Raw genomic sequence first — 27,311 nt, forward strand, 5'->3', positions numbered from 1 at the left:
ATGTGTTCTCCTTTCCACAAGTGTTGTTTGAAGATGATCACCGGCAGGAGAGTGCCCACGTCGCGATTGCTGGGCGACTTTGCGGACAACACGTCAGCCCATGGCGTCCGCAAGTTGCACGAGAAGGGTCACTGGCTTCTTAAAGTGCTCTGGCTCCTTCTTCTATTGACGGCAACAGTGACTATTCTCATGCAAGAGTGGCAGCTCATCAATCTCTATCAGAGGTGAGTCACCCAGTATCATAGGTGCGTCTCTTCACAGCAACAGGGACTATTCTCACGCAAGTGTGGCAGCTCATCAACCTTTTTAGAGGTGTGTCAACCAGTATCACAGGTGCGTCTCTTGACAGCAACAGGGACTATCCTGCAAGTGAGGCAGCTCATCAACATCTATCAGAGGTGAGTCAACCAGTATTACATGTGCGTCTCTTGACAGCAACAGGGACTGTCCTCATGCAAGTGTGGCAGCTCATCAGCCTCTATCAAAGGTGAGTCAACCAGTATCATAGGTGCGTCTCTTGACAGCAACAGCGACTATCCTCATGCAAGTGTGGCAGCTCATCAACATCTATTAGAGGTGAGCCAACCAGTATAATAGGTGCGTCTCGTGACAGCAACATTGACTATTCTCATGCAAGTGTGGCAGCTCATCAACCTCTATCAGAGGTGAGTCAACCAGTATCATAGGTGCGTCTCTTGACAGCAACGGGGACTGTCCTCATGCAAGTGTGGCAGCTCATCAACATCTATCAGAGGTGAGTCAACCAGTATCATAGGTGCGTCTCTTGACAGCAACAGGGACTATCCTCATGCAAGTGTGGCAGCTCATCAACCTCTATCAGAGGTGAGTCAACCAGTATCACTGGTGCGTCTCTTGACAGCAACGGGGACTGTCCTCATGCAAGTGTGGCAGCTCATCAACCTCTATCAGGGGTAAGTCAACCAGTATCACTGGTGCGTCTCCTGACAGCAACAGGGACTGTCCTCATGCAAGTATTGCAGCTCATCAACCTCTATCAGAGGTGAGTCAACCAGTATCATAGGTACGTCAATCAGTAACAGAGGTACGTCAATCAGTACCAGAGGTGAGTCAACCGGTATCATAGCTGGGTCACTCAGTATCAGAGGTGAGTCTCTTTGTATCATAAGTGAGTTAATCAGTATCAGAGGTGATTCAATGACTACCAGTGTTTGGTCATTCAGTATCATAGGTGACTCAACCAGTACATTTATTAGAGGTAAGCCAACTTGTATTATAGGTGAGTCAATCACTATCGGAGGTGAGTCAACCAGTATCAGATGTGAGTCAACCAGTATGATATAGTAATCATACACAAAACAGACAAGACGACTTATACATAAATATATAGCATAATAAAATTATGTATTTATCATAAAATTAAAGTAAGACCATTAAGTGCTTTTACAAAATGCATTTTGAAAGTACATGTATCTCACTTGGGGTACTGATTCTGATTGACTCACCTCTGATGCATATACTGGTTGACTCGCCTATTATACTGATTGACTCTCTCTGCAAAATGTTGACACATTTGGCCATTCATGATATTTAAAGAGGCCTTTGAGGCTTGAGGGCTTCTTACCTATGCAGATGATGAAATTTGTTTCTGATATTGTATAACTATATTAATTGAAAAATCTTTTTCGATAATTATATTATGTCAACGCCAAGTTTTTATTGGTAGAGAATAGACCGAAGTCCTGAATTTTAAAATAGGTAAATATAGAGAATACTTTCAAAGTTTTGTTTTGTTTTGAAGAATTGACAACATATTCCCTGAGGGCTTAATAGTAGTATTTGTTCGACTTATTTGTTAGGACAACGAGACTGTTGAAGGATCTAAAACTATTTCAGATAAACCTATTTTTCAAGTAATTTATCTATAAATGCATCCATGTGTATGGGCTATGATCAAGATTATATTTTGACAAAGCATATTTATATTGTACATTGGCTAATTTCATCGGACTCCTATTTTGGGTGAATTTAAGCCAGAATGTTATCATTTGTTTATAGATCTTAATAAAAATGAGTTCTAGTCCGAGTTCACCATATGTCTTAATGTGAGGTGTCAGGTTTCTTCATTCGCCTGAATAAATATGAATGTTTTCAGGGATATTTTTCAAACACCATATTTCAGAATTGCACCTTGAAATCAGAGCAGCCATAACATCAAAAGAGACAAGTAGGCATTCAAGTGGCAATTTTGCAATTTGTTGATTTTTTTAGTAAAGAGTATTATAACATATGTTCATTTTCAGTCAAAGCTTAAAACTCTTCAACCTTCTTTTATTTCGATGAACATTTACCCATTTGATACATTAAAGAAACATGTTTCCAAAGTAAAGAATAGATTTGTCTCAATTGCTTGGCTGGTCTTTTTAAACGTTATCGTCTCGTTTAAATACTTTTGAAAATAATCTAAAGATTTTACTTGGTATGTACGTATCATCTGCATATAATCACCAAGATGAACCCACATTAGTATGTCACTGTCTTGTTCTTCTTTAATGTGTATACTGATGCATCCTGTTTCAATCACATATGATTCTATATCAATACGATATACTGCAATTAGAAGTGGGGATAACTATATTCATTGTCTAACCCCAGACATACATAGGAAATGCAAGGATGAGATACCATTTGATATTATCTTTGATTTTATGTCAATATACATATACACATCGAAACTGTTTCCTTGAATACCAGTTTTATGTAGTTTTAAGTCTTCCTCTACACACGATATAAAACCCCTGGAAAATTCCCAAGCACAAATACATACATTAGCCTTGTTTCTAATGATTGTGACCCTTTAATCTCAGCCTTTCAGTAAAATATCAGAGGAAAATGAGAGAGGTTTTGCTGCATGCTCGCTACGACCCACCCTAGAGAACAAAACGAAGAAATGCACATTCACTATCGTAGATTCGACTCGATCAGTGTCTAGACCGACAGTGACATCTAGGAATTTGCATATATATATATGTGACACATCTTCACAATCACCTTGCGATCACAGGCCAACTTATCAGTGATGATTAACACTTGTAATCGCAACAGGTCCATGAAGAAATTCGGAAATCGCTCCCGACACGTTTATCGTGTCGGCCATGTTGACGTTCAATATTTGGAGAAAAAATTGATGTATTCCGACGCGCTGTAACTGTGACTGACTAATTGCGGTTGTTCGTAGTACATCTTCTTCATCTAATGATGGAATTATTTGAATCTATTTGCTGTAACCAATCAACAACAGATGTTCTTGTGGAGCAAGTTGAGCACATACACGCTAATGTCACCTCGCCTCATGATGAACTGTTTTATTCCGGGTTACAGTTGGTAATTGTATGGCTGTCATTGAGAAAACGAAGTCACGCGTACTAAATGAAATTGTGTAATACATTCCTCGAGGTATAAAAAATCCTAAGAATGGACTTTCACTTTGTGTGAGTTCATTAGAGTATGAACCTTCATTGAGTGATGGCCAAACATTGTATGAACCTCGTCGCAAGCACCGACGTTCGTGCCGTTTGGCCCTCTTACTCAGAGAAGGTTCATACTCCAATGAACACAAAATGAGGCTCAGTTCTCAACTAAACGTTGCGCAATGAACATAAGATTATTGTGCAGTCATCTGTTGGTGCTATAATGGGAAATCCTGTACGATGAATGCACAACAACAGGAATCTAAATAATTTATCTGGAAAAGCGATAAAGAGCTTTGAGCCTTGTTCTCAAATACATTTTCATGGTAACATAATCAAATAACATAGGTCAGATAATTGATAACCGATAATGTTTGAGACATTATAATTGAGATCGATTATTGTCCGTCGTTCACGTTTAATATCAACCTGAACTGGTTTCGACTGGTGGAGGTTCACTGAAGTCCCCGAGTTTTATTATCAGCTTATAAGCATTTATCAATTCTTCTTAGACAACTACAAAAGAAACGTTTGGACCGTCTGGAATGATTCTCTTTACTTGTAAGCAGCAAAATCTCTACCAAATGTGTAAATGTGCTATCGTGTCAGTGGCGTGTCTGGTCCATCTCTTGATTGTTTGGTCAAGACTAGATTGTATACATGCTTCGTGTGGCAGGAGCACTACAGTGCGGCGTCCGGCAAAAAATATTAATTTTACTTTTTTAATTATGCACATTGTGCGAGTGGCGGGTGCTACCGGTAGGGCAGGACACCATTACTTTTTTCTCGAACAACTGTTGTCATCACTGATTTTCAGTTATCCATTAGGCCCGTGAAGATCCGGTCTTCTACCACCCCTGCTTGCCGTGAAAGGCGACTATGCTTGTCGTAAGAGGCGACTAACGGGATCGGGTGGTCAGGCTCGCTGACTTGGTTAATGCATGTCATCGATCCCAATTGCGTGGATCGATGCTCAGGTTGTCAATCACTGGATTGTCTGTACCAAAACTCGGTTCTTTACAGACCGCCGTCATAAAGCTGGAATATTGCTGATGGCGGCGTAAACCAACAAACAAACAAACAAACAGTGATCCATTCATGTAATTTTGCCTTTCCGCTTAAGGGAATTTTTGGGCAGATACTCGAGATTGAATATTCTCTCGCATTGACGTTTAATATTTCAAAGACTTTTAATAGGAATATCTTTCCAGAAAAGGGGTGTTGTTTTGAAATCCAAATTTAAATTCAAATATTAATAATGATATAACAATGTGCCCGTATAATGCGCTAGACTCCATGTAGCAGTTCGTGCCCAAAGCGTTACATTATTACCCCAGCCAATGGATCAGTGAGCACTCGATTTTCATTGTATGACATATGTCAGGTCCAAATACATTAAGTGCATACTGTAATACGTAGTATCATTTTAGAAATAAATTCACATGTTTCATGGCAGTATAATTCTGCTTTTAGAAATGATGTCTCCTTTGGGGTCTCCCAGTCCAAATATACGTCCAGTCCCTTACGCTCGTCGTAGGAGCCGACTAACATGGAGATCGGGCGGTTGAAGTCGATTGTTGCCTTTAATCACTCGTTTTTCTCATCCAACAGGCCGTCGTGATGAAGCAAAATCGAATAATGCAGTTAACAACATTGACTAGTTAACTTACTCCAACTAATGCAGCTGCGGGGACCAATCACAATGAACATCACACATTCTATGATGTGAGTGAGTGAGTGAGTATGGATTTACGCCGCTTTTAGCAATATTGCAGCAAATATCACGGCGGGGGACACCAGAAAAGGGCTTCACACATTGTACCCATGTCGGGAATCGAACCCGGGTCTTCGGTGTGACGAGCGAACGCTTTAACCACTAGGCTACCCGACCGCCCCTTCTATGATGTGAGAAGCGGACTTACATCTTCGGCTTGACGCCTTGTCAACCACGAGTCAATCCCTCCGCCCTGGCTAAAAATAAAAGAGCAGCTTTACATATGTAATACAGATGTTTTCAGGCATTTTTGTTTTTTTGGTTTCAAATCCTGATTATTACATTTTTTTTGTATTTTGGATGATGATATGTCAAATATTTGGAATGAGTGAGAGAGTGAGTGAGAGAGTGAGTGAGTGAGAGAATGAGAGAGAGTGTGAGTGGGTAACTATGTAAGGTTGTATCGGCGTTGTTTCAACCATAAAGCGACAAGAACACGTTTTACTGTTTCACAGATGGGGCTCAGGAAATTAAGTAACTACAGTCTATCCTTATATCGGCGCGGTCGGGTGGCCTAGTGGTTTAAGCGTTCGCTCGTCACGCTGAAGACCTAGGTTCGATTCCCGACATGGGTACAATGTGTGAAGCCCATTTCTGGTGTCCTCCGCCGTGATATTGCTGGAATATTGCTAAATGCGGCGTATAACCATACTCACTCACTCACTATCCTTATATCGGTGCACTGTCGCGACACAAAAGACGTTTCGACTTGCGAAAAGTATATGTTTTTCTTTGTATTTGCGCTCTAAGCGTCAAGGAAAATCAAATCACTCTCTTTTTTTCCAGACGGCCTGTTACAACCAAGACAACGATAAACACCCGCAGTCTCCAGTCTCCGAGCGTCACCCTGTGCAACCTAAACCCGTTCAAGTACTCCAACATTAGAAGTAACGACTTCGCAATGGCCGCCCTCAGGGATATTTCCAGGTCTCTTAACGTCTCGCTGGAACAAGTTGGTAACACATCGCAGTCAGATGCGGTAGGTTCACTCTTGACATTACCTGAAACTGTTTTGTAGCACCAACACATCACATTTACGTGCATTCCGTTCACTCCTGACTCCTTAAACTGTTGTGTTGCTAGTTCACGTTTGACTTTGGCTAAAACCTGTTCAGTGACAGAAACTCATCTCAGTAAAATGCAGAAGGCTCATGTCTGGTCGTTTTGTTAGTCACCAACAAAAAAGGACAATATATGAAGTTAATTTTGCTTTGAGGTTTGCGAAAATATACATCATTAAAACTGGCGTTTTAGAGTTTTTTAGAAGTGTTTGAGCAAAAGTTCTCTCAGATATTATGCCATATTATCTACAACTGTCGCATCTCTTACAACTGTAGGGTAAAACTATATGCGAAAACACGCCTCACTGCACAAAGCCGGGTCTCTTTACATAAAGCCGTTACTCATAGCATAAAGTCGTGTCTCATTACTTAAAGCCCTGTCTCATTACACAAAGCCATGTCTCATTACATAAAGCCGTGTCTCATTACATAAAGCCGTTACTCATAGCATAAAGTCGTGTCTCATTACTTAAAGCCGTGTCTCATTACACAAAGCCATGTCTCATTACATAAAGCCGTGTCTCATTATGTAAAGCCGTGGCTCATTACATAAAGCCGTGTCCCTCAACATGAAGCCGTGTCTCGTCACATGAAGCCGTGTCTCATTACATAAAGTCGCGTCTCACTACATTAAGCCGTGCCTCATGACATAAAGCCGTGTCTCATTACATAAAGCCGTGTCTCATTGCATAAAGCCGTGTCTCATGATATAAAGCCATGTCTCATGACATAAAGCCATGTCTCATTACAAATAAAGCCGTGTCTCACGACATGAAGCCGTGTTTCATTACATAAAGCCGTGTCTCATTACATAAAGCCGTGTTTTACAACACAACCGTGTCTCATGACATAAAACCGTGTTTCATTACATAAAGCCGTGTCTCACTACATAAAGCCGTGTCTCACTACATAAAACCGTGCCACACAACATGAAGCCGTTTCTCGTCACATGAACCCGTGTCTCATTACATAAAGCCGTGTCTCATTATATAAAGCCGTGAGCTCACAGCACAACGCCGCGTCTCATGACATAAAGCCGTGTCTCATTACATAAAGCCGTGTCTCATTACATAAAGTCGCGTCTCACTACATAAAGCCGCGTCTCATTACATAAAGCCGTATCTCACTACATAAAGCCGTGTCTCACAACATGAGGTGAGGTGAAATGGGGTTGAACGTCGCGTCCAAGATTATTGCACTTATATAGCGACGTGCATGTACGTGTGTATGTTTGTGTGGCTGCTTGTACTAGTCCGGACTGATGCCGATTTATAGTGCTAGCTCACAGAGATACCATGCCGCAGTTTAACATGAATACCCCACTCAGACACAGTATACTGACTCCGAGCCGACCAGTCCTTGTTTAAGCCCCTTAATGCCGAGCGCCAGACAGGGTAACAACAAGTACCATCTTAAAACGTCTTTTGGTATGACGCGGCCGGGGATCGTACCCCGGACCTTCCGCTCTCCGGGCGGACGCTCTACCACTAGACCACGGAGGCGGTCCTCACAACATGAAGCCGTGTCTCGTCACAGAAAGCAATGTCTCACTACATAAAGCGGCGTTAAGCAACATCCACGGGATAATATTATGTCAATGTGTTTTCATACTGTTAAATTGAACTAATACGACACAGAAAACTAAGATGACATGATGTCATAAGAATACGATCGGAAGATGCAACAAAAATAGGATATTATGATTCTACAATAATAAGGTTCGATGTCACTAAAATTCAACGGTACAAATATTCGATGATACTAAGATGCGATAATACCTTGCCATGATGATACGATAATTATAATAAGATGCGATAATAATAATACACGATGATACTAAAATACATTGTTAGATTGAGGGATCTCCTCCAAGGCTGATATCATCTCTTGCTGTATCTTACGGTCTCTCATCGTCTCTCACTGTCTATCATTACCCCTCACAGTATCTCATCGTCTCTCACTGTCTACCATTAGCCCTCACAGTATCTCATCGTCTCTCACTGTCTATCATTACCCCTCACAGTATCTCATCGTCTCTCACTGTCTATCATTACCCCTCACAGTATCTCATCGTCTCTCACTGTCTACCATTACCCCTCACAGTATCTCATCGTCTCTCACTGTCTATCATTACCCCTCACAGTATCTCAATGACTCTCACTGTCTACCATTACCCCTCACAGTATCTCAATGACTCTCACTGTCTACCATTACCCCTCACAGTATCTCAATGACTCTCACTGTCTACCATTACCCCTCACAGTATCTCACCGTCTCTCACTGTCTACCATTACCCCTCACAGTATCTCACCGTTTCTCACTGTCTACCATTACCCCTCACAGTATCTCATCGTCTCTCACTGTCTACCATTACCCCTCACAGTATCTCATCGTCTCTCACTGTCTACCATTACCCCTCACAGTATCTCAATGACTCTCACTGTCTACCATTACCCCTCACAGTATCTCACCGTCTCTCACTGTCTACCATTACCCCTCACAGTATCTCACCATCTCTCACTGTCTACCATTACCCCTCACAGTATCTCATCGTCTCTCAATGTCTATAATAACCCCTCACAGTATCTCACCGTCTCTCACTGTCTACCATTACCCCTCACAGTATCTCACCATCTCTCACTGTCTACCATTACCCCTCACAGTATCTCATCGTCTCTCAATGTCTATCATAACCCCTCACAGTATCTCACCGTCTCTCGCTGTCTACCATTACCCCTCACAGTATCTCACCGTCTCTCACTGTCTACCATTACCCCTCACAGTATATCATCGTCTCTCACTGTCTACCATTACCCCTCACAGTATCTCATCGTCTCTCACTGTTTACCATTACCCCTCACAGTATCTCACCGTCTCTCACTGTCTACCATTACCCCTCACAGTATCTCACCGTCTCTCACTGTTTACCATTACCCCTCACAGTATCTCACCGTCTCTCACTGTCTACCATTACCCCTCACAGTATCTCACCGTCTCTCACTGTTTACCATTACCCCTCACAGTATCCCATCGTCTCTCACTGTCTACCATTACCCCTCACAGTATCTCATCGTCTCTCACTGTCTACCATTACCCCTCACAGTATCTCACCGTCTCTCACTGTTTACCATTACCCCTCACAGTATCTCACCGTCTCTCACTGTCTACCATTACCCCTCACAGTATCTCACCGTCTCTCACTGTCTACCATTACCCCTCACAGTATCTCACCGTCTCTCACTGTCTATTATTACCCCTCACAGTATCTCATCGTCTCTCACTGTCTATCATTACCCCTCACAGTATCTCACCGTCTCTCACTGACTATCATTACCCCTCACAGTATCTCACCGTCTCTCACTGACTATCATTACCCCTCACAGTATCTCATCGTCTCTCACTGTCTACCATTACCCCTCACAGTATCTCATCGTCTCTCACTGTCTACCATTACCCCTCACAGTATCTTATCGTCTCTCACTGTCTACCATTACCCCTCACAGTATCCCACCGTCTCTCACTGTCTACCATTACCCCTCACAGTATCTCACCGTCTCTCACTGTCTGCCATTACCCCTCATAGTATCTCACCGTCTCTCACTGTTTACCATTACCCCTCACAGTATCTCAATGACTCTCACTGTCTACCATTACCCCTCACAGTATCTCACCGTCTCTCACTGTCTATCATTACCCCTCACAGTATCTCACCATCTCTCACTGTCTACCATTACCCCTCACAGTATCTCATCGTCTCTCAATGTCTATAATAACCCCTCACAGTATCTCACCGTCTCTCACTGTCTACCATTACCCCTCACAGTATCTCACCATCTATCACTGTCTACCATTACCCCTCACAGTATCTCATCGTCTCTCAATGTCTATCATAACCCCTCACAGTATCTCACCGTCTCTCGCTGTCTACCATTACCCCTCACAGTATCTCACCGTCTCTCACTGTCTACCATTACCCCTCACAGTATATCATCGTCTCTCACTGTCTACCATTACCCCTCACAGTATCTCATCGTCTCTCACTGTTTACCATTACCCCTCACAGTATCTCACCGTCTCTCACTGTCTACCATTACCCCTCACAGTATCTCACCGTCTCTCACTGTTTACCATTACCCCTCACAGTATCTCACCGTCTCTCAATGTCTACCATTACCCCTCACAGTATCTCACCGTCTCTCACTGTTTACCATTACCCCTCACAGTATCCCATCGTCTCTCACTGTCTACCATTACCCCTCACAGTATCTCATCGTCTCTCACTGTCTACCATTACCCCTCACAGTATCTCACCGTCTCTCACTGTTTACCATTACCCCTCACAGTATCTCACCGTCTCTCACTGTCTACCATTACCCCTCACAGTATCTCACCGTCTCTCGCTGTCTACCATTACCCCTCACAGTATCTCACCGTCTCTCACTGTCTATTATTACCCCTCACAGTATCTCATCGTCTCTCACTGTCTATCATTACCCCTCACAGTATCATACCGTCTCTCACTGACTATCATTACCCCTCACAGTATCTCACCGTCTCTCACTGACTATCATTACCCCTCACAGTATCTCATCGTCTCTCACTGTCTACCATTACCCCTCACAGTATCTCATCGTCTCTCACTGTCTACCATTACCCCTCACAGTATCTTATCGTCTCTCACTGTCTACCATTACCCCTCACAGTATCCCACCGTCTCTCACTGTCTACCATTACCCCTCACAGTATCTCACCGTCTCTCACTGTCTGCCATTACCCCTCATAGTATCTCACCGTCTCTCACTGTTTACCATTACCCCTCACAGTATCTCACCGTCTCTCACTGACTATCATTACCCCGCACAGTATCTCACCGTCTCTCACTATCATTACCCTTCACAGTATCTCGCCGTCTCTCCCTGTCAACCATTACCCCTCACAGTATCTCACCGTCTCTCACTGTCTACCATTACCCCTCACAGTATCTCATCGTCTCTCGCTGTCTATCATTACCCCTCACAGTATCTCATCGTCTCTCACTGTTTACCATTACCCCTCACAGTATCTCACCGTCTCTCACTGTCTATCATTACCCCTCACATTATCTCACCGTCTCTCACTGTCTACCATTACCCCTCACAGTATCTCACCGTCTCTCACTGTTTACCATTACCCCTCACGCTATCTCACCGTCTCTCACTGTCTATCATTACCCCTCACATTATCTCATCGTCTCTCACTGTCTATCATTACCCCTCACAGTTTCTCATCGTCTCTCACTGTCTATCATTACCCCTCACAGTATCTCACCGTCTCTCACTGTCAACCATTACCCCTCACAGTATCTCATCGTCTCTCACTGTCTATCATTACCCCTCACAGTATCTCACCGTCTCTCACTGTCTATCATTACCCCTCACAGTATCTCATCGTCTCTCACTGTCTATCACTACCCCTCACAGTATCTCATCGTCTCTCACTGTCTATCATTACCCCTCACAGTATCTCACCGTCTCCCACTGTCTATCATTACCCCTCACAGTATCTCACCGTCTCTCACTGTCTATTATTACCCCTCACAGTATCTCATCGTCTCTCACTGTCTATCATTACCCCTCACAGTATCATACCGTCTCTCACTGACTATCATTACCCCTCACAGTATCTCACCGTCTCTCACTGACTATCATTACCCCTCACAGTATCTCACCGTCTCTCACTGTCTACCATTACCCCTCACAGTATCTCATCGTCTTTCACTGTCTACCATTACCCCTCACAGTATCTTATCGTCTCTCACTGTCTACCATTACCCCTCACAGTATCCCACCGTCTCTCACTGTCTACCATTACCCCTCACAGTATCTCATTGTCTCTCACTGTCTATCATTACCCCTCACAGTATCTCACTGTCTACTATTACCCCTCAAAGTATCTCACTGTCTACCATTACCCGTCACAGTATCTCGTCGTCTCTCACTGTCTACCATTACCCCTCACCGTCTCTCACTGTCTACCATTACCCCTCACAGTATCCCACCGTCTCTCACTGTCTATCATTACCCCTCACAGTATCTCACCGTCTCTCACTGTCTGCCATTACCCCTCATAGTATCTCACCGTCTCTCACTGTTTACCATTACCCCTCACAGTATCTCACCGTCTCTCACTGACTATCATTACCCCGCACAGTATCTCACCGTCTCTCACTATCATTACCCTTCACAGTATCTCGCCGTCTCTCCCTGTCAACCATTACCCCTCACAGTATCTCACCGTCTCTCACTGTCTACCATTACCCCTCACAGTATCTCATCGTCTCTCGCTGTCTATCATTACCCCTCACAGTATCTCATCGTCTCTCACTGTTTACCATTACCCCTCACAGTATCTCACCGTCTCTCACTGTCTATCATTACCCCTCACAGTATCTCACCGTCTCTCACTGTCTATCATTACCCCTCACAGTATCTCATCGTCTCTCACTGTCTATCATTACCCCTCACAATATCTCACCGTCTCTCACTGTCTATCATTACCCCTCACAGTATCTCACCGTCTCTCACTGTCTACCATTACCCCTCACAGTATCCCACCGTCGCTCACTGTCTACCATTACCCCTCACAGTATCTCATCGTCTCTCACTGTCTACCATTACCCCTCACAGTATCTTATCGTCTCTCACTGTCTATCATTACCCCTCACAGTATCTCATCGTCTCTCACTGTCTACCATTATCCCTCACAGTATCTCATCGTCTCTCACTGTCTACTTATGTCCATCACAGTATCTCACAGCCTCTCACTGTCTATCATTACCCCTCATAGTATCTCATCGTCTCCCACTGTCTACCACTATCCATCACTGATGAAGCTCGCTGTCTCCAATGGTATTCGTGAAGACACACGTTGAAACACAGTGGGGAAATGTCTGAAGGATGGATTCAGTTCCTGAGTCCTCGGATAAATGATACTGTGAACTGCGAATGCATGTACTAAACATTTTTATCTACTCTTAATTTAGAGAGGCCTAACGTCGGAAGGAGTCACATTCAAACCTTTTTGTTTATATACGTTATTTTTAAATGTACAAGTGCAAACAAATGTAACAATCTACGACCAATGACCAAAGTATGGTGGCTGGAGTAAACCACTTGGTACTTCACCTTGACAACTTGTAGCATGTAAGAGGAACAACATCGAGCTTGGTACGTCACCATGACTACATGTAGGATGTGACATGAACAAAATCTAGCTTGGTACTTCATCATGACTACATGTAGCATGTGAGATGAATATCATATAGCCTGGTACTACACCATGTCTACATGTAGCAGGTGAGATGAATATCATATAGCCTGGTACGTCACCATGACTACATGCAGCATGTGAGATGAATATCATATAGCCTGGTACTTCACCATGACTACATGTAGCATGTGAGATGAACATCATATAGCCTGGTACTACACCATGACTACATGCAGCATGTGAGATGAATATCATATAGCCTGGTACTTCACCATGACTACATGCAGCATGTGAGATGAATATCATATAGCCTGGTACTTCACCATGACTACATGCAGCATGTGAGATGAATATCATATAGCCTGGTACTACACCATTACTACATGTAGCATGTGAGATGAATATCACATAGCCTGGTACTACACCATTACTACATGTAGCATGTGAGATGAATATCATATAGCGTGGTACTTCACCATGACTACATGTAGCATGTGAGATGAATGTCATCTAGCCGGGTACTTCACAATTACTACATGTAGTATGTGATATGAACAATATCTAGCCGGGTACTACACAATGACTACATGTAGTATGTGACATGAACAATATCTAGCCGAGTACTACACAATTACTACAGGTAGCATGTGAGATGAATGTCATCTAGCCGGGTACTTCACAATTACTACATGTAGTATGTGATATGAACAATACCTAGCCGGGCACTACACAATTACAACATGTAGCATGTGATATGAACAATATCTAGCCGGGTACTACACAATTACAACATGTAGCATGTGATATGAACAATATCTAGCCGGGTACTACACAATTACTACATGTAGTATGTGATATGAACAATACCTAGCCGGGCACTACACAATTACTACATGTAGCATGTGATATGAACAATATCTAGCCGGGTACTATACAATTACTACATGTAGTATGTTATATGAATAATACCTAGCCGGGTACTACACAATTACTACATGTAGTATGTGATATGAACAATACCTAGCCGGGTACTACACAATTACTACATGTAGTATGTGATATGAACAATATCTAGCCGGGTACTACACAATTACTACATGTAGTATGTGATATGAACAATATCTAACCGGGTACTACACAATAACTACATGTAGTATGTGACATGAACAATATCTAGCCTGGTACGTCAATATACGCAACCCACTTTGTGTCCCAGGGAGACGTTGGTGGCGGGGAAGATTACATTGATGATCCTATTACGTCAGAGAGTTCATTCTCAGGTACTGTGCCTTATTACTTAAACATTGCCAAAACGTATATTGAATACTTGAGTAATTTTAGTATATTTTGTATTTATTAAGTAATCTTGTGACCATGTGATACCACCTATGCTGAGAAATATATGGGGGCTTCGGGTAGCCTTGAGGTAAAACAGTTGACTCGTCACGCTGGAGACCGGGTTCCATTCCCTACAGGAGTACATTACATGAAACCGATTCAATCGTCATAATCATAAACCAAATTCAGTCACACTACAATTACGTTGTTTCCAACTTGGACGTTATAGATTTATGTTTTCCTATACTCGGTTGATGCACTTCACAACCATATCACACTTTACATTGACGTGTTCAGTGAATCAGTTCCTGACCCAAATATCCAAGGACTTCCGGATGGATACTCTGCTGTCTCTGGAAGACAAGACAAGCGTGAGGGAGTTGGCACAGCCTGTCTCGGAGCTCATCGTTAGCTGCAACTCCGCCGGCATGGACTGTCACTACAGGCAAGTGTCGACCGCGTGTAAGCCTTTACCTTCAGAACAAGTCATCCTTGCGAGAAAATCTTCCACTAGCCTTTATCAAAGTCTAGTTTTCATCCTTGCCATTTATATGTCTGTTCTAAAGTATGATTGGTTGATTGGTTTGGAGTTTAAGGCCGCCATCAGCAATAATCCAGCTATATGACGGCGGTCTGTAAATAATCGAGTCTGGACCAGACAATCCAGTGATTGATATCATGAGCATCGATCCACGCAATTGGGATCGATGACATACATCAACCAAGTCAGCGAGCCTGACCACCCGATCCCGTTAGTCGCCTTTTACGACAAGCAGAGTCACCTTTTACGCCAAGCCTTGGTTGCTGAAGGCCTATTCTACCCCGGAGTCTTCACGGGTCCGTAAAGTACGAGAGGACTATTGCACATATCGATAGTCCAATCAAAGAACGTTTTACAAAATCAACATTCGGTTTCCGGAAACGTGGTCGCTTCCATGTCCACAGCCATCCTCTGTCGAATTTGCGCTGAACGTATTCCAAAATGAAGTGAAGGCAAATTTACTGAAACGCAAAAGAAACGTCACCCCAAGTAACATTGCATGAAAAGTTGTCATTTAAATATCTGGGTAATGTTTGTCAAAGTTTCTACAATTTAACATTACCTTGTCCGGAAAAATGAAATTTGATGATAAGAAACAAAACAGAGACAATAAAACCGATCGCCCAAACGCACCACGGCAACCGCCAGGGTAACCCGATGCACGTGAATTCCGTGCAAATTGAAATGCACATGCGTTCCCCCATTTCTTGGCCTATAAAAATCCACCCAGATCGGATAACATTCATTTGTTATTGAATTGCTACCACATGCCAAGATTGACAAGAAATCAGTGACACCAAGGCTGGACAAACCGCCCGGTAAGTAGCCAGCGCATTCCAAGTCCACGCAAGGACCATATACAAGCTCCAGCAACGGTACCAGACCACCAACACTACAGATGACCGACCACGTAGAGGAAGGATAAGGGTCACCACCCGACGTCAGGATCGTCAGATTGTGCGATAGCATCTTCAAGATCGCTTTGTTACTGCTGCGGAAACTGCTCGACAGACCATGAGGACACACCAGCGACACATTAATACGGACACCGTGCGTCGGCGATTGACGAGCAGACACCTCCACTGTCACAGGCCACACCGAGGACCCATTCTGACACCCATTCATCGCCGGGACCGTCTTCAGTGGGCAACATATCAACAGCATTGGCGCCACCAGCAGTGGAGAAGAGTCCTCTTCTCAGAAGAGAGCCGTTACTGTATCTCAACAGAGAGGAGGAGTCTGGCGACGCCGTGGGGAACGTTATTCGGATGCTTCTGATTTTGAGAGAGACTCGTGGGGTGGTCCGAGCATCATGGTGTGGGGTGGAATTGGTCTTGCACAGATGGTCGGTCGGCCCGATGGTCTTCCAGAACATCGGTCCAGGGAAAGGCAATGGTGTCACAGCAGGTCGGTACATCTATCAAGTCTTGAGAGCACACGCCATACCTCATTTGGCACGTCGCCGCAACCACGAGTTTCAGCATGATAACGCCCGTGCCCACACTGCGAAGGCAACAAGAGTGTGAGCTCAAGCGCCTATGGCCTTCATCAGCCGCCTCATCCATTCCATGTATCGATGTTGCACGGCAGTCATCAATGCACGTGGCGGACACACGAGATACTGACTTGTGATGCCACTTTCTCAGAGACTAATGTTGTGTTTCACTTTAAGAACATTTGACACTTTAATTTCAATCTTGATGATCAGTTTTGCCAAGTTTCATCTTTTAATATGTCTTAAAGTATGTTTACAGTGTTTGGACAAGTAAGGTTTCTTATATATCTATCCATGGTGACTTTTCTTTTACGGTTCAGTATATTTTCGAAGTGTTTAAATCCTGTCAATGATCACGCCCCTGTAGGAGCGAAAGGCGTAAGAAATAAGTATCTTTACTGTGGTAATCTGTCATTTTGTTTGTCTATCAGGGATGAAATATCGAATCTTTACGTCATATGAACGACCAGGACGTTTGCTGTGGTAGGCATCTTTGTGAAGCCATTCGAAATAAGATTTCGCCGCAAATAAACACCTGCTCTTGAACGTCCCCGTGCAGACCAATACATCCTGCTCAGGTCGCTTTAATCCAGCCCGACCCTCCTCCCGACGCCCCGCCCCCTCCCTCCCTCACACATACATGCACACACAAACAACCCCACATCACACATATATACACAAATACCGACATATCAATAGTCGGTCCCTTTATACTTTTGTTGACGTGTTGATTCAACACACAGCGAGTTCTCATGGATCTTCGACCTGGACTACATGACGTGCTTCCAGTTTCCTGCCAAAACCAGCTACCGCTCGCTCGAAGTCTACAACGCTGGCCAACTCTTTGGTAAGTATGAATGTATAGTAGTTTAGATAATGTAAATCTTGGGAACAAATGCTAGTGGTCTTTGTTTGCATTAATGAAACTTCGCATTTATGTCTCAAAAATATACCCCAGACCTTCCCCACCCCCACTCCCACATACACACATGTGTTATTTTTTGCATGAATGTTTTTTTTCTGTCTTGAGGTCTAAGTTTGATTCTGAACGTGGACCAGAAAGAGTACATCCCCTTCGTGACGCCAGGTGCCGGTATCCGTGTGGCGATCCACGAGTTCGGCTCGCAGCCCAATCTGATGCAGAAAGGGCTGACTGCTCCCCCGGGCTTCGAGACATCCATTGGAATCAGACCAGTGAGTACGAGACAGTGACATTACCTTGGTGAGCAATTTGCCAGTCGTGTCTCTATTCTGTGTTGCTGGTTTGGGTTTTTTCGTTTGAGACAGTACTTGGGTCACTTCTTCAAGACATGATATTTGGTCAAACCTGATAGAACGATAGGAACGCAGAATAATACGTTAGCGAATCGACAAATGTCAGGCTGTTGACAGAATAAACACATTCAAATGAACCATCGCTTGCGCAATTCCGTATTTTACTTTTTCTGATTTTTTCTGATGATTTTGTTATTTGGTTTGTTGTTTAACGCCGCAATCAGCAATATTCCAGCTCGGTGACGGCGGTCTGTAAATAATCGAATCTGGACCAGACAAACCAGTGATTGATATCATGAGCGTCGATCCAAACAATTGGGATCGATGACATGCATCAACCAAGTCAGCGAGCCTGACCACCCGATCCCGTTAGTCGCCTTTTACGACAAGCATAGTCGTCTTTTGCTTTTTCTGATGAAGGATTATTCGTTGATCTCTGGGGGAACATTTGTCTTGGGAAGACTCATAACATCGCGATTTCTGATTCTCACGGACCTTGGCTGTCATTAGAGAATGAGATGCTACTGACACCTTGACGATTAGCAGCCTTTCTTTAATTATTCCATGAGGAGGCTATTCACCACGCCAGACACTTGTCCGGAAAAGCATTATATACTATGTAAAGCCAATTCCCGTTGTGTTATTACTGTATATCTCAAAGCCTGCAAATCTTTTAAGGCAATCCGAATACATCAGCCAGCCCCATACGGCAACTGTGTGGCCAACTACCCTCACGGAGACATTGAGGTAAGCAGGGAAGAATCCCCTCCAACAGAACTGGGAGGTATCCACAATGGAACGAACTTTCATGATGTGACTGTCTCGTCATTCAACCAAGATGGTAGATGTCGTAAAATTTGTTCAAAGTGTTTCTAATGAATAAATCGACAGACCCGTTTCCATATCCAATAGAAATCTCTGCTTAAAGCAGAGTCGATTTACAATTCCGACTATACCATAAGCATGTATTTATGAGTGGACTAATTTCGAAAATAATATATGTATAATTGGTTGAACTCTCTTTCGATTGTGAGAACATAATGTATAATTTAGGTGATATAATGATAAGGTTGTTGCTGTGGTAATAGACATGTCAGCGAAGCTGCCTGGAGGATCTTATAGAGGCTGAGTGTCGGTGTTCGCGAAGGATCGACAACCCCAACAACATCGAGATCACGTGCACTGGAATCGGTGAGAACGACTAATTATTTTGAGAATAATTTACTTACCACCTCCAAAGTATGTGCTCACTTTGAAACATAACGATGACCATGCTGGTTGGTTGGTTGGTTGGATGGTTTGTTGTTTTACGCCGCACACAGCAATAGACCAGACAATCATGAGCATCGATCCACGCACTTGGGACCGATGACATGCATCAACCAAGTCTGCGAGCCTGACCACCCGATCCCGTTAGTCGCCTTTTACGACAAGCATAGTCGCCTTTTACGGCAAGCATGGGTTGCTGAAGACCTATTCTATCCCGGATCTTCACGGGTCCCATGCTGTGTGGCATTGATGCCCTTTAAATATATCAGGGTAACATAAAAGCGAGAATTAGTACCTAATGAAGCTTTCACGCCTTAAAGATTTGACTGAGTTGGAAGTACTTGATTCATGATAGTTGCTTCACGTTCTCTGTCGTTTCTACACGTTCCCTCGTCCTTCCTTCAATAACACCTGCCATGGAAATATATTTAGTGCACCCTATGCAGGTCATTTGAATAACACCAGGAACAATACATAAATGTGACAGCCATGAGATACAGTGGCGTTAACGTCAGTTAATAACAACAGGCAACGGGTTGAGAGTTTAAATCCGACAAACGGGATCGGTAGGTCAGGCTCGCTAACTTGGTAGATACATGTCATCGATCCCAATTGCGTGGATCGATGCGCATGATAATCTTCACTTGATTGGCTGGTCCAGACTCGATTATTCACAGACCGCCGTCATTTAGCTGGAATATGGCTGAGTGTAGCGTTAAACAACAAACAAACCGACCAATATGAGACCACTGAATTTATCCCTGTTACATTATCATTCTATTAGGATTATTGCAATAGGATATTTTGATCAGTAACGATAAACCAGTATGATGAAGCTTCAGCTCTAACGGGGCTGGGAAACATTACACACTTAAAACTATTATCTGTTCCCATATCAAAATGTGACCGTGCAGCAAATAGCTTGTAACATGGCTTAGACAGCTTGATAAGGCGGGATGAGTTGTCTTTCTTTGGACGTTCACTTAGCTTGGTCGGAAACACAAAAGGAAGTTCCCTTCTTCGACAGAAGCAGACTTGGCTGTGGAGAGTTGCGTCCCTTGGGCACGGCAGAAACCTATGATGGTGGCTTCGAATCCCGGTTCGCCCCGATTATGTTTCTAGGTTTATCAGCACCATACCCGGAATCGTGGGTTTCACCGAAGAGGTAAACGTCTGAGACCTGCATCACTTCCGGCTTTCCCACATTAAGCTGACACGCCGCGATAAAACTGGAATACTGTTAAAGGCGGCGTTAAAGCTAACTCACTCACTCACATTGAAATAGGGTAACGGAGAACGCGTATCTGCGCAAGTGTACAGTGCTGAACCATGACATTGCCAATCAAGTCAGTGAAGAACAGGGAACATGAGTCCAGCTTAATGTGAGACACACTAATGAAATCAGAGCTGAACAGTCCTTTTACTGAATGATTTACCACACTCATCCTTTGCAAAACCATCACAGTTGGAACACGGATTTTGTATGATTGATGAGAATTTTGAACTTGTGGGCGAAGGCTACTCACGTAATTGACAGAGAGAAACTACACACAAGAGCACACAACCTGATAATGATCACCCGGTCTTAGGATGGACAAGTCTTTTTATTAGACTTGGACCCGTGAACATCCGGGCTAGAATAGGTCTTCAGCAATCCATACTTGCCGTAAAAGGCGACTAACGGGATCGGGTGGTCAGGCTCGCTGACTTGGTTGATGCATGTCATCGATCCCGATTGCGTGGATCGATGCTCATGTTGTCAATTACTGGATTGTCTGGTCCAGACTCGATTATTTACAGACCACCGTCATATAGCTGGAATATTGCTGAGTGCGGCGTTAAACAACAAACCAAATCAAACCAAAAAAAAGGCGACTATGCTTGTCGTAAAAGGCGACTAACGGATTCGGGTGGTCAGGCCCGCTGACTTGGTTGATGCATGTCATCGATCCCAATTGCGTGGATCGATGCTCATGATATTAATCACTGGACTGTCTGGTCCAGACTCGATTATTTACAGGCCGCCGTCATATAGCTGGAATATTGCTGAGTGCGGCGTTAAACACCAAACCAACTATTTTATTAGACTGATGTTTCTTTTTGGCCTTAGCGGTGGAGAACACTTCTTGGGACCAGACATGCCAGTTTGTTGACAAGATCTATAGGACCTGGTGATAGAAAATATTTCGTGAAACCATTCTTCAGATAGCAAACCGTTTATTTAGACTGATGTATCTTTAGGATTTGGCGGAAGAGGCCAAACGTTTGACGACAGGTGTGTAGATCAGACTGGTGTGGCTTGGTGCATCAAGTAAATGACTTACTATGAATGATCAGAGTTGTTTCCAGAGAGCAACTGCATAAAGGAAGTTATCAAGAAGAGACAGGAGGGAAATCACACGTGCGAGGCATGTCGGATATCATGCAGGTGAGTGAGAGGACACCGTTTCTGACTGATATTATTTTTTATTTTTTATTTATTTTTTTTTCCAATTGCTGATTGGCTGATGTCCTCTGAAATTTTGAACTCAATAACACATCTAGTAATATTTTGAACCCTTTGGACTCTTCGTAAGTACATGAATTTTAAATGGTAAAATTGGGGCTACCAATGGTGTAACATCATAAGTTTCTAAAGATTTTAAATAAACATTTATAGCATTTCTTACCCCGTAAAAGGTTAAACGATTACACGAAACATTGTATTTATTCTCAAATTCTAAGTATGAGTTTCGTTTGTTTGTTTCTTGTTTAAAGCCGCATTCAGCAATGCTCAAGCTATATGGCGGCGGTCTGTATATAATCGAGTCTAGACCAGACAGTCCCGTGATTTCCATCATGAGCATCGATCCACCCATTTCGGATACGATGACATGCATCAACCACATCGGCGAGCCTGACCACCCGATCCCTCTCACGACAAGCACAGTCGCCTTTTACGGCAAGCGCGAAAACCTTTTCTATCCCAGATCTCGCCGTCGGAGTACGATGAATCACAGTTATAAACTACAATAATCATATTTTGCTTGAAACCAATTCTAACGACTTTTGGAAACATGGTAAGAAGTGCCTAAAGTTAGAGTCGTTAGTGTGGGCGTTCGTATGCGAGTGAGTTTTTTTTAACACTGCATGAAAAGTATTTCACTCACATCACGCCGTGTCAGCTTGAGGACACCCAGAAATGATGCAGGTCTTAGACGCTTACCACATATATTTTAGGCGAAAGCCATGACCACAGCAATGGCTCCGTGAAACCTAGAAACATAATCAGGGCAATTGGGGACTTGAACCCCATCATAGATTTCTAGTGTGCCGCAACGACGAATTGCGGTACCACAAACTGGAAATTCAAGATAACCTAAAGTTATCACAATATGTTCTTGTATTATCAAAATAAATAATTCTGTAAATCCAAGAGATAATAGCTGGTTGAACAATGTCAAGAAAATTCATCATAACTGTGGCAAATCACATTTGTTCATTGGACCGCCTCCGTGGTCTACTGGTAGAGCGTCCTCCCGCGGCGCAGAAGGTCCGGGGTTCGATACCCGGCCGCGTCATACCAAAAGACGTTAAAAGATGGTCCTTGTTGGCGCTCGGCATTAAGGGTCGAGACAAGGACTGGTCGGATCGGAGTCAGTATACTGTTTCTGAGTGGGGTATTCATGTTAAACTGCGGCATGGTATCTCAGTGTGCTAGCACTATTAATCGTACATGCACGTCGCTATATAAGTGCAATAATCTTGGACGCGACGTTAAACCCAATTTCACCTCACCTCACATGTGTTCATTGACCTAATCTCAAAGGTAGAGTTAATGTGAAAAGATAAATTTACACACTCATGGCGGATTACTATGTGCAATATTTCCAAAGGAACTTACTGTAAAATACTTAGATCTGTACCATCCTTTGACAAATACCTACTCCTTCCAAGAACAATATCTTTCCCGCTTCTAAATTTTAGAACCTGTAACCATAATTTACCTGTAGAGAATGGCCGCTGGTTTGGTATACCCAGATCAGAAAGAACCTGTACCTTTTGCAAATCGACAGTTATTGATGACGAGTGCCACTAATTATTCAAATGTCAAGCCTTCGATACAATCCGTAGTGGATATATACCAGACGCATGTTACTTAAGGCCTAATCTTTATTAACTCTAACATTTACTGTGTACAACTGTGTTTATTTCCAATGTCTTCAAATACTTAGGAAATATTACTTAAATGTACTCTTCCCGACGGAATGATCACCTTTCGCTGAACATATATTTGTTTGTAAAACACGCTATTATATTACCGTTGGTGGTTCCATGAGAATAAAGAATTGAATTAAATTGAATTGGTAGTTCAGACGAATTGCATGGTCAGTACACAAGGCGAGAAATGTCTCTACGTATCAGTCACGACTGGGGTTTTCTTTCGGACTGATGTCACATTATGATTGTAAGACTGAGTTGACTGTCCCACCTCACGAATGTAAGTTAGTGATTTTAAAGCCGCTGTGATCAGTATTGCTGTCCTATCACGGCGTGTCATCACTATTTTTGAGAAAAGCACGAAGTGATACAGGTCAAAGACGTCTTCCTCTTTGGGTAAATAAAGGAAACATGGGTATCAAATTAAAGTCACGGGTATCAAACAGAAGCATGGGTATCAAAGGTAGTGCGTGTGGACATAACGTGAATGCTTTGATAATCAACATTTAAAAAAAAGTGACACTGAATGCACACGTTTTACAATTCTTGATTTAGACAAAAACAGAAAACAGAAACGTTTTGTTATCGCCCGTACATGAAGCATTTAAAAATATTTATAGACACACATTGACCGTTAATAAAATAAAAGCTTGAGATAATGGGATACTTTGACATTTAAACAACTAGCCTTGTTTTACTTTAGAATTATACATAACAAAAACGTTCCTTTAAGTAGTATATTACTTTGTGTTGACCTTCAGACAGCATGACTACATACAACGTCTCTCCATGGCGACATGGCCCTCGGACCACCACGACATGGCTCTCAAAGCTGCCATCAACGCCAACAATGAGAAGTCACTGGGAGACATTGATACAAGGTAACTCTTCGTGAAACGTTTCTCAAGCTTCCTCTATGGGTTAGTTAACTATTTCAATGCTTTGCATGACTCGACTTGGTATATGGATAATTCCTGTAGACGTTATGAACTGTCAGGGTAAAGGTGATGATGAGTGAGTGAGTGAGTTGGGTTTAACGCCGCTTTTGACAGTATTCCTGTTATATCGCGGCTCGTCAGCGATAATTGGGATCGATGACATGCATGAATCAAGTCAGCGAGCCTGACCACCCGATCCCGTTAGTCGCCTTTTACGACAAGCATTGTCGCCTTTTACGGCAAGCATGGGTTGCTGAAGACCTAGTCCTCACCGGATCTTCACGGGTCTTTCTATGATGTAGTCATTCACCTTCCACTGATGTTTTTGTATGCTTTTACAGGAAGAACCTGGTGTCCCTCAATGTCTTCTTCTCGGAGCTGACTGAGGAGATCGTGCAGGAGGAGCCAGCGTACATGGTGGGAAATCCTCTTCTCCATCCGGAACTGTTTTGTTGTTGTTCTCTTTTGTCAAATGAGAGTTACTTATAGAGAGATTAAACAAGCAATGAAAAATGAATAATATTTCAATGCTAAATTTCAATTGTTACCTGTACTATTTTGTAACTGTATTTGTTATTTTGGACGACGAAATAAGCTCGAGTCAAACGAAACAGTTACAATCTGATGTAGATTTATCAGAATATCAGAAAATCTAATAATGATAACAAGATGTAGGAATTGGCCAGGACGGACAATCAGTTTGACACAACTGAGATTGTGTCTCATTTATCCGAATGGCCGACACAACGAAATCATCCACGTAATTCATAATAGAAAATTCATTATATTCATGCTATCTATATTCACTTTCGTTGCAGGTTCTTCAATTCAGTTATCCAGTTTTGGCGTTTTTGCATAACTCGGGAGGTAAGGCCGATATTCGCCATGTGAGACGAAACACATGTCCAAGTTTTTAAAAAACCTCTACACATCGGATTACACGGACTTTGTCGACTTACCTCCACTGTTCTATTTCAGTGGGAGAACTTGTTGAGTGACATCGGAGGCCAGCTGGGATTGTGGCTGGTATATCAGCCCTGTCCCTGTGCGAAGTTCTGGAGCTCGTCCTCTTCATGATCGGCAACTGCTTTAAGAGCAAGACAGGCAACAATGTTACCCACGTGACGGACGTCAATACAAGTTGAAGGCACACGGATGTTGGTTGGTTGGTTGGCTGGTTTGTTGTTTTACGCAGCACTCAGCAATATTCCAGCTATATGACGGCGGTCTGTAAATAATCGAGTCTGGACCAGACAATCCAGTGATTAATATCATGAACATCGATCCACGCAATTGGGACCGATGACATGCATCAACCAAGTCAGCGAGCCTGACCACCCGATCCCGTTAGTCGCCTTTTACGACAAGCATAGTCGCCTTTTACGGCAAGCATGGGTTGCTGAAGACCTATTCTACCCCGGATCTTCACGGGTCCTGGTGTGTGCATCACAGGGAGCTTGCGTTTGTATCACATTCTGTTTTATTGTTTTGAAAATATTTCTTGAAGGATGTTGTACGTCTCAGACAACATCTGCAATGGGTACATCACAGGTGGCCTTATAGGTACTCTTTTCGGAGCCTCGTTTCAATTTGCTGTTGGATGGAGACCTGTTTATCAACGCCAAGGTGAGCGTTACATGCACGCTGCAGTCGCTGGAGCACGGTAGGTTTGGCAGTTGGTCCTTGATGTTCGGGGTTGGCATCAGCATGAATGCTTAGACGGGCCTCATTAATATTGTTGCGCAAGGCACCACGACGGGCCAGAAATATAAAGATAAAACACCATTTATGCCCGTTGTGCCATTCTCTTATGTTAGAAGAAAATATGATACCAAGGAATAAACGGTTATGCCCATTTTGTATTATACAAGAAATAGAAACTGAATACCATTTTAGAATGTCCCTTCAATTCTGATCTTAGACATAACATTCCTCTGTTATATTATTGGGAATTCCCTAACCATGTGAAATTCAAACAGTTACTATGTTGTAACTCCCGTACTAAAATATCTTGCAAAGTATATACTAGTAGTTTTAGCTGAAAAAGGAGAGACAATTATTTTAAGGATACCAGGTATATGTTACAAAAAATAAAATTCTGTGTCCTCTGCGATGTATCTTATATAGCTGATCAGGTAGAGTCAAGCCACCTTCCAGTAACATTCACTTTTTCATAACAATGTGATAAACCTACAAGAAAATGTAATAAATCTAAAAGAAACCTAGACAGTTAATTAACCCCTAATACCCGGTTCACTTAGAAAGAGGTTTGTAAGTTGGACTTGTTGAGAACTGGATGAACTAGTGTGTGAGTTGGGTTTAACGCCGCTTTTAACAGTATTCCAGTTATATCACGGCGTGTCAGCTTGATGTGGGAGGAAAGCCCGAAGTGATGCAGGTCTCAGGCGTCTACCACTCCGGCGAAACCCACGAGCACGGGTATGGTGCTCACAAACCTAGAAACATAATCGGGGCGAACCGGGATTCGAACCCACAATCATAGGTTTCTGGCGTGCCCAAGGGACGCAACTCTGCACAGCGAACCGCGGCGCCTTAGACGACTGGGCCACCCGTGCCCCCTACTGGAAGAACCAACCAGTCATTACGTAACTGATTTCTCTGAATATTTAGCAAATTATGATTGTAACACTGCATCAGAGTTCTTTACAAACATGATGAAAACTTGTGCTAAAAACCCTGCGATGACTTGTATGGTGAAGATT

General features: G+C 43.1%; 1 protein-coding gene across 1 annotated transcript; it reads left to right on the top strand.

Annotated features, from left to right (window-relative positions):
- Nucleotides 1-25,665, top strand: LOC125379947 (amiloride-sensitive sodium channel subunit beta-like). Its single transcript, XM_048395853.1, has 14 exons — nucleotides 1-224; nucleotides 350-487; nucleotides 792-932; nucleotides 6,010-6,202; nucleotides 14,749-14,812; nucleotides 15,168-15,315; nucleotides 17,650-17,753; nucleotides 17,937-18,100; nucleotides 18,860-18,928; nucleotides 19,270-19,372; nucleotides 21,800-21,878; nucleotides 24,412-24,531; nucleotides 24,930-25,005; nucleotides 25,567-25,665. Exons 1-14 carry the CDS (start codon nucleotides 1-3, stop codon nucleotides 25,663-25,665), a joined length of 1,722 nt encoding a protein of 573 aa, XP_048251810.1.
- Nucleotides 25,666-27,311: the final 1,646 nt, after the last annotated feature.

This window comes from Haliotis rufescens, unplaced genomic scaffold (genome assembly GCF_023055435.1).
Source record: "Haliotis rufescens isolate VD_foot unplaced genomic scaffold, xgHalRufe1.0.p SCAF_15, whole genome shotgun sequence".
NCBI classification, from domain to species: Eukaryota; Metazoa; Mollusca; class Gastropoda; order Lepetellida; family Haliotidae; genus Haliotis; species Haliotis rufescens.